This window comes from Priapulus caudatus, unplaced genomic scaffold (assembly GCF_000485595.1).
Source record: "Priapulus caudatus unplaced genomic scaffold, Priapulus_caudatus-5.0.1 Scaffold92, whole genome shotgun sequence".
In the NCBI taxonomy this organism is placed as follows: Eukaryota; Metazoa; Priapulida; class Priapulimorpha; order Priapulimorphida; family Priapulidae; genus Priapulus; species Priapulus caudatus.
Genome location: NW_014577153.1, coordinates 255,133 through 264,686, shown reverse-complemented (window position 1 = coordinate 264,686; position 9,554 = coordinate 255,133). Strand labels below are relative to the sequence as shown.

Below are 9,554 nucleotides of genomic sequence, written 5' to 3'. Positions count from 1 at the left end.
GAATCGGGGTATTTGGCTCCTCACCCAGGCACTCACAGACACGACCGCGACCACGGCTGTAATCACTCTCAAATCCGTAGTAAACTTTAAAACATGGTAACAACTGGCTTTCTCTTCTTTATGGCTCTGACTTAAAGCGATTATTGCGAGTTTTTTTCAGCGTTTTTCAGTGTTTATTCTCACTCTCATGATGCCTACCGTTGTTGCTTGAGTAACAGTAATTGTTTCAAATAACAATAAAATGTCTTAGAACCTTATGCAAAGACAAAATCATGCACGATTACAATTTTGCGTTCTCTTGTTGATTTTCGCTGTCATGTCTCGCACTTTCTCGCGGTACCGCGAGGCGTCAGCAAGGGTGCAGTAATGCAAAAATTGCACCGGCGATATTTTTGGTCAGATGTAAACACAGAGGTGCATAGTAATTAGTAGCGTAACAGTACTAACACAAATAGGAGTGTAAGTTGTAACCTCATAAATATTAGTCTTCAAAAGTTGTTTGATTTGTGCTCACCCGCTCACACACTCTCCGCTGCGCCTCGTTGCGTACGGCCAGCGAGAATACTTATCACACACAAATAGATGCCCCTTTGTTTTAATTATGTTTGCTTGTTTGAGACGCCATTTGTGATTTTTGAAAGTCCGGACTCGAACAAATTTATTGCTGGTATGATGTGGTCAAATCAATTTTTCTATGCTATAACTGCATAAAATATTGGTGTTTTGAATGTTGGTGTAATCAGTGATATTTTCGCTGTCAGGTGAGACTGTATTCAGCTATATTTAGTTTTTCTGAGCAAAATTCTCGCAATGATCGTTTTAATACGTGATATAATGATGGTAAAAAGTTTTTACCAAATATGTCGCATTTCTAAAACTCCGTACGATGTGTATCGATTTATCAATAAATGGCGTTCGATATCGAGCGGGTTGAGAACCCATATTGTTTACGATATTCCCCCTCACGCATAAACGAATGCACGCGCGCACACACACGCGCCCACACACACGCGCGTGACGCGTACTCGCTCACGCATACGCACATTCACGCGCATACACACACACCTTCACACGTGACACGTACGTACACGCTGAGACGCACAAACATGTACACGCACCCACACACGCACGCACAAGCACGCACACGCATAGCAACGTTATTATTGCAGCAATAAGTGACTTTATATCGACGATTTCTTCCACTTCGAGGACGACACGAGCTGATGTTGTGAGAGCTCGGGGTGTGATATTGTGAGATTATAGACAGACACGTACGTAGCGCTAGTAAACGGGCCGCGGGTGTGAGAATATGCGGGGACGCCGTGAGCTACAGCACGGGTGGACGTTATGCTGCGATTATGTACGATAGCTGCTGACATGCCTGCCATATACGCTCATGGCTACGTTGATTCATCCCTCAAATGCAGTTTACATGGAGAGAGCGACAGCGGAAAGTGGAGAGAGAGGGAGGGAGAGAGAGCGAGAGAGGAAGAGAGAGAGAGAGAGAGAGAGAGAGAGAGAGAGAGAGAGGAAGAAAGAGGGCAAGTGAAATAGAGAAAAGGAGCATAGAGAGAGAGAGAGAGAGAGAGAGAGAGAGAGAGAGAGAGAGAAGAGAAGAGAGAAAAATAATTAAAGGACGCGAGCGAGGGGGATATACAGCCAAGTTGCTAGGTTTAAACAATCGTGAACACGTCGCTTCGGGCTTACATCATTGTCGTTCTCCTCTGGTGAAAATAAAATGAAGTGGGCTGGACGGGGCTGGCTACTAGACGGAATTTAAATTAAAAACATTCGGGTCGGGATTGGGGCGGAATTCAGGCAGCTATTCGCTCTCACGCACAATGTCTAAATAACCACGAAATAACTTACGAGGCGACTCGACTCTGTCACCGCGTGTCTTCTGGAATAACGGAATTTCCGGTGGGGCGTGCGTGTAATTGCGGCATTTCCGGCCGTGCGCGATTTCGAATGCGGATTAAACGATATATCAAACTTTTCAATCGCGCGCCAAATCGCGAAGCTTAAAAGCTCACAATGCGCATCCAAACGCTAATTTCTCCAGTACTAGACTAGCAAATACTTCGTGTCATGCATAATCACACTACCTTATGACAAAATAAACTCTAGTTGCTCCCATTTCACTGCGCGTTTGCTTAAAACCCACAAGAAAGAGGTGAGAAAACTGGCATTCTGGCGCAAACGCCGACTTTTTGCCAAACAAAATAGCCTCGAAGTGGTGACGTGACGTCACATGTTTTTATCTTTGCTGCGCCCGTACCGCTGTACCGCAGCACCGCTGCACGGTTGCTTGGGGATTGGGGAAACTGTCAACAACCTCGGATAATTTCAACAACATTGGAGGTATTTTCAAATACCTTTTATAAGACAACGCGCAGTGAAATGGGAGGAACTAGAGTTTATTTTGCCATAAGGTAGTATGATTATGCATGACACGAAGTATTTGCTAGTCTAGTACTGGAGAAATTAGCGTTTGGATGCGCATTGTGAGCCTTTAAACGCATGCAGTAGTAAAGCCGATGTGTGTAGCAGATCGCTAGCGCATAAAAGGTCAAGGTCACCGGCGATGACTCGCACGATAAAGATCCGCGGCCATCTTGAAGCGCGAAATTCTCTGATTTAAAGAGTGAGTAAACACGAACACACGTACGCACTCACGCACGAACACAAGTACGCACGCACGCACGCACGCACGCACGCACACACGTACGTACGCACGCACGCACGCACGCACGAACACATGTACGCACGTGCACACGTACGCGCGCACGCACACAAGTGGCATCGGGTATACTATATGATGATGCAAATGTTTCCGTGTTTGAAGCAGAAATCAGCGGATTTTTTTTACATTCGTTGACGAAGTCCGTATCCAAGTTAAATCCGAACATAGCCAAACGCGCGTATGATAGAAAAATAACAGCAACGAAAACAATCACAACCTGAGGTAGTAACTGTATAGTGGCTTCGCGAAAACCTTTTTGTGCCAATAAATTGCAAACATCGAAAACAATGGTAACGCGCCGTCGCTCGACGTGCGAGCTAGCGCACGGGCGTTCGTGCGTGCATGCGTGCGCGCGTGTGCACGCGTTATAGGCGAACCCCAGTCGAACGATGCTCCGTTAGAGGGGTCAGTGTATCCTCGCCTTGCTTTACCCGTCGTTCAGGGACTGATACGAAAGGCGGAAGCGGATGTCGTCTACGCTCATTGAGAACCCGTTCGCGTCGACTAAAAAACCATGTAAGTGGACAAATCAGAGCGTCAACGAACGCCGCCGAGAGAGAACCAGCAGCCTCCCCCACTCCGTAGTAAAAAACATGCGACAAAGACGTACGTGCATGACGATCGTAGGCGTGCTTAATGGCGGGAAAAAAATTCCAGGCACACATCTTCGCATTCGATTCGTCCCAATTTCCTTGTAATTCGTTCTGCGCCGAGAAACGATGTTTTAGCCGCTCCGTGGTCTCGCATGCCCGGCGTTCTCCCGGAGCAAGCAGACGAGAAGGCAAGCTTCTGGAATGAAGCCAGGCAATAATTCAAGCTCCTTAGGGGTGAAAGCAGATGAGAAGACAAAATCCTAAAATAAAGGCAGACAATAATTTCAACTCTTTGGGGGTGAATGCAGATGAGAAGGCAAGGTGCTTGGATGAAACCAGGCAATAATTCAAGCTCCTTGGGGTGAAAGCAGACAAAAAAGCAAGGTCGTTGGATAAAAGTAGATGATAAGACAAGCTCCTGGATGAAAGCAAACGGGAAATTCCTCTGTCGCTTCTTGTCTCATACTTTCGAAATGGACTCTCGCGCTGCGGCTGTTTCCATTCGAACGACTTCCACCAGAGAGCGGACACAAATGTGCCTCATTGCTTGTCAGTCTAACCTGACTTAGTTCGCTGATAGTCGCGTGTACATCTTTCTCCTTATCTTGTCTTAACCTTAATCTTAATCTTATCTTATCCTTATCTTGTTGGCCGGCGCCTGCTTGCGATCAGGGGCTACAAGCAGCACGGGGAAGCTGTGGATATTAGCGCGAGCTTGGTGGAAGGGGGATTTACGGGGCGCGCGCCGGGAGAGATGAACCAGCTGCCGATTCTTCGTTTCTCTCAGAGTTTTGCTCGGTTTCACTTCTAATCAAGTCATGATCAGCGCCATGGGACGCCGTCCCGCACGCGACCCCGCCGCTAACGCGTGTCACAAAGCATTTTATCTTCGAGCAAATGCTTTCTCGGCGCAAAATGGGTTTCCGTAGCGACTTTCTTCTTCTTTTCATTGACTGAATGTGGTAAATCAGTCCTGTCGTGTGCGCTTCCAGAGCTACCCTGTGGCGTTTCTAATGCGCATACTGATTGAAATGGTCGTTGGTAATCTATCTTGTTGATCTCTTTTTCTTTTGCTCACACGCTGTCTCTCCCTCTTCTCTACTCTTTCTCGCGCGCGTTTTCGCTCCCTATCTCTATTTCTCTTGCTTTGGTCTAAGTATCTTTCACTCTCTTTGTCATTTTCTGTTTCTCTCAGGCTCAGTTTTATACACACTTTCTCGTTCTCCCTTTCTCTTTTCTCTCATTCACTTTATCTTTTTTTATATTTCACTTCCTCTAGCCTCGATCTCCACTACCCATATATAAACACGTCACTTAATAAAATATGTTTCTTCCTGTGACTCGCATTCTTACTCTCGCTGGTTTTCGTTCTTAGGAAGTGAGCATCGAGGAGATATAGAAGGAGGGATAGAATAAACAAAGTAAGCCCTTTTCTACTCTCTCTTTCTCCTTCCACCTAGTCCTTCTTCTCCTCACTTTCCACTACCGTCTCCTCTCTCCCTCCCTCCTCCCTCCTCCTCCCGTCATTCTCTCTCTGTTTTTCTCCTCCTTTCCTGAGATTGCTCGCTCTAATAATGCTCTTATATCGCTCTTTTCCCTTTCTTTCTCCTCCTCCCTCATTCTTTCCCTTCTCTCTCCCGTTCTTTCTCTACCCCCCTCTCTCTATCTTCCCTCCTTCTCCCTCCACCCCTCGTTACGCTGCCCGTACAGCACACAGTACACGGTCTATGCGTGCTCGGCGCTCACTCAGGGCATCACTCGCATGGCGGTGCAGCTTCGGCTCAAATACGCGCACGCATGCTAGTCGCCGCAGCGTTCATTTCCGTGGCGGGTTCAGACAGACGCCCGCAGCGCCACGCGGGGGGTAGCGGCGGCGGCATCGCATATATATAGAGAGCGCGTGCTGTAAGGAAACGAGTGAGAGTAAGAGCGAGAGAGATAGCGAGAGAGAGAGAGAGATATAGAGAGAAGGAGAGCAAGAGAGGGAGAGAGAGAAGGAGAGCAAGAGAGCGAGAGCGCGAGCGAGGAAGAGGTAAAGAGCGTGAGAGATACACAGGAAAGGAGAAGGAGAACGTGAAAGAAGAGAGTGAGTGGAAGAGAGAAGAGAGTGAGAAAGAGAGAGCGAGAGAGCGAGAGAGGGAGCAAGAGACAGACAGCCAGACAGACAGACAGACAGGCAGACAGGCAAAGACAGACAGACTAGAAAGAGACAGACAGACAGACAGAGACAGACAGACAGACACACAGACACGCACGCCACGCAGGCAGGCAGGCAGTGCAGGCCAGGCATGGCAAAGCACGCACGCACGCCGCACGCACACACACGCACGCTACGCACGCACACACACACCACACACACTCACACATCACACACCACACATACCGCACGCACGGCGACGCCACGCACGTGACGGTTTCGCCACAGCACGCAGCGCACGCACGCACACATCCACACACACACACACACACACACACAGAGACGCACGCATGCACGCACGCACGCACACACACACGCTGACCACCACGCGCAGTTTAACGACAGAGCAATAACTAACGCTCGCATCGCGCTCGATCTCCGTAATTTCGCGGCAGAGCTCCGTAGCGGCGGCCTTGCATTCACGACACGCGGCGAGGCGTCGACAACTGCTGTCGTTTAAAGTCCTCGCGCGCGCGCTCGCGTCATTCCCGACGGGATAGAAAATCAGCAAGAGCTGCCGAGGCTTCCGCCGGAAGCGCTGTGTCCGCAGAGGTGAATCTCCCAAACATGTCTCGCCGCGTTCTCCTCTGCCTCTCCGATGAACCGGAGAAGAAGCCATTTCAGCTATAAATCAACGTTAGGCTGCCATTTGTCGTCATTGCTCGCCGGTGCTCTGCTTGAGCGATTCTCTAGTGCGCTGGTTCATTCGGTGCATGTCCATCTAGGTTCGTGCCTTTCGCATTTTTTTCAAACCCGTGATTTAGAAAATACGTGCCGAGCCGAATATCGAGTTAGCGTTCGTACTGCAGTCGTCACTCCTTCCAAGCTAATACCAAGAAAGAATAATAATAGAATAATCTATTATTATTTACTCCTGCTAATACTGTCACACCCGGCCGTTATATTAGTCCGCTTTCAGATATACCCGGTCCTAACGAGTTACGTTAGAGGCAAATACGGCTATAAAACTAGCTCTTCTTCACGGGATATATTAATACAAGCCACTTATTATATTTAGACATTATCTTAATATCTAAGGTATCACACGGAATTAATACCTGAGATCGTGGCAACCAACACTACATGGAACCCTGGTGATAATACTCCTGAATGAGTGAAACTTTCATGTTACCCTACAAAAATGATTAAAATTGCTAGGACAATTCGTCTCGCGGCGTGACACGGAAAGTCGAGCTTCAGTCGTCTAATATTATGTAAAGCTCGTTTAATACTGCAATTACTATAGCATGTGTAGTATGTGTGTGCATGGGTTCACGCTGCTCCGCTTGTATGTTGTGCCTGAAGGTTTACGCAACGGTGGCAGTTAGAATGCGCGCGTGCACCGATTCACGCCCGCGACACGAGCTAACCAATGGACTAAGCCACATGGATTGCTCCCTTATTTCCGTTTAAACGATGGGATATGTGACTAAACTAACGGACAGGACAAGACTTAACTAGACGGTTTGCTTGTTAGTTCCGTTTACACTCGTGTACCAGGCGAAATATTACAACAAACTACTGAATACGGTACTTGAATAAATCAACAAATAAATAAATAAATAAATAAATAAGTAAATAAATAAATAAATAAGTAAACAAAATATATACGACAGATATTATTAACAGCCAGCTATGCTTGCAATGACTCCGCGAGTTTAACTTCGATTTCGCGCAGAATTTCATCTTCAACTAGCTATCGTCTGCCACATACACGAACAGCCGGCCTCGATTTACAGTCTCGTATAATTTAGTCTTCATCCACGCATTTCGCTTAGTGAAGACATTCACTTAGTGAATTAGTGAAATCATTAGTGAAGACATTTCGATTTAGTGAAGACATAATCGGCGCGTTATGAATAGGTTGGTTCTACACGCGCATACTCGCATCCCGCCGGCTAACTACGTCGTGCGATATGATCGTCTGCGAGATGCGTCGTGATTAATTGCCGGGTGTCATCAGAGATAACGGCGCGTATAATTAAATACAAGATGGCTGATTCAAATCGACAACAGAGAGAGAGAGGGGGGAGGGGGAGAAGAGTGTGTATGTGTGTATGTAAAGGAGAGAAATAAATAGAGGAAAAGGAAGGAAGAGAGATGCAGAGAGGGAGAGAAAGACAGAAAGAGGAAGAGAGAGAGCGCGCGCGAGAGAGAGAGAGAGAACGAGAGAGAGCCTGATGTTGGCCTGTTGACGCCACAGTGACGTGGCTTCTCCTCGGGTAGGTGATTGGACGCATACGTCGACGGGAATCGATATTGCTTTTTAATAATAATAAAAAAACTCGCGCAAATTCTGAAATTAAAAAGAAATTTTAATTCGAACGTGGGTTTAATTTGACGTTAGCCACGCCCGATTGCGAGCATCTGTCGTTGCAGCAGTGGCGTACGTACGAGCATCGATTATTTTTTTTGCTTGACAGACGAATCTCCGTTATGCGTACGTATCGATCTTCGCGCAGAGGCTAGAATTGCAGAAATCCACAATAGAAATTATCGACGCTGTTAACCCGAGCGCGTTCTGAAACGGATTTTAATTAGCATACAATTTTCGGACAAAAACTTGTATGGAAAATTAGTCAAAAGAATTGAGTAAAGCGTATGCCATGGATGCCTCTGGCAACCGTTCGCATTTAAGATCAAAGAGTTTTTTTCTCGCCAGGCAGTTTTAAACGTACGAGCCATGCTGGCTTTAACAATCAGTCATGCAAGCCGCCGTCAAATCAAACGTGAGGTAAGGACAAAACCCGAAGCTAGAATGAAATATCAAAATAGTATTAAGATACTATTTAAGATTAACTGTTATTACTTATTAATCGAATGGAAAGCCCGAGATTATGATAAAACATAGAAATAGCATTATACGATGTCAGGTATGGCTCAATTATATAAAATATAATTGAGGTGCTATAGGTGAGGTGCTTGAGGTGCTATTGAGGTGCTATATATAAAAGGTCTAAGAAATGAGATGCTAGTCAAGACTAGTTGGTACAACGTGGTTTAGAAACTCGGAGTAATGTGAAGACTATATCGCCGCTCTGACCCCATGAATTATACGGTGGACGTCGCGTGACCGAACTATCTCGTCGCTGATTCGCTGGAATCATCACTCCGTAGATTTCTGCGTGCGCAAATGGAATAATAAATTCTATCGAATGAACTTACGGCGAACGACTCCTGATGGCTTTTATCCGGAGAGCTTCATTCGGCAGTCGGTGTACGCACATTGTCGCGCAACAAACGCAGCGCACACTCGGAGGTTTTCGTCATCGACATTTCGTTTAGCTCTAGAACGATTCGGCGAGCAAGAAACCGACCATTTGAGCAAATTCATAGAATGAATACACACAGCAAAACCATATGTATAGACGCATCCAGCTGAACAGCATTGCTTACATTATACACTTTATAAGTATGACACGCAAACAAACCAGACCGCATGCACGCACGCACGCACGCACGAACGCACGCACGCACGCACGCACGCACGAACGCACGCCCGTAATGCGCACGTCTACAAGCAGCCAGCCTGTCTGTAACTGCGGGTTTGAGTTTATCCTGTCTCTTACAATGTCATATAGCCTAAAATATTTAGGATAATCAAATATTCAGAATTAATTTATAAATCATCTTGTTTAATTAAGAACCTAGTACATGCAGTATTGATCATGGTAATTCGCTTCATCTATCAAAATGTTAGTAAGATTTTAATTAAGAGTTTAGTAAAAATCCGAAATAGCGCAATCTTGCCACGTACTGGTAAAGGTGCATTTAACTATCAAACGTAGTTCGACGATAATATACAGAAAATTAGGAAAAAAAAATAATTGCGTAAGTGCTCCATCCTTTTTTACACAGGTTGTGACCATCTTCGTGGTGTCGTTCTTCACATGGAGATTAACGGTAGAAGATAAAGATGTACTAGGAGTCATTTATTACGGTAAGACCATGTAATTTGTGGCAAGTAAGCATACATTATTCACCATTCATCATTCTCGTACCTTCTCTCTCCCTTCCCCCT

General features: G+C 46.2%; 1 protein-coding gene across 1 annotated transcript in view; it reads left to right on the top strand.

Annotated features, from left to right (window-relative positions):
- Nucleotides 1-9,554, top strand: part of LOC106804910 — a 56,341-nt gene that overhangs the window by 16,038 nt on the left and 30,749 nt on the right. The window contains exon 2 of the mRNA XM_014806311.1: nt 9,392-9,473. Coding sequence (XP_014661797.1) covers nt 9,392-9,473 — 82 coding nt within the window. The remainder of the gene's footprint in view (nt 1-9,391; nt 9,474-9,554) is intronic.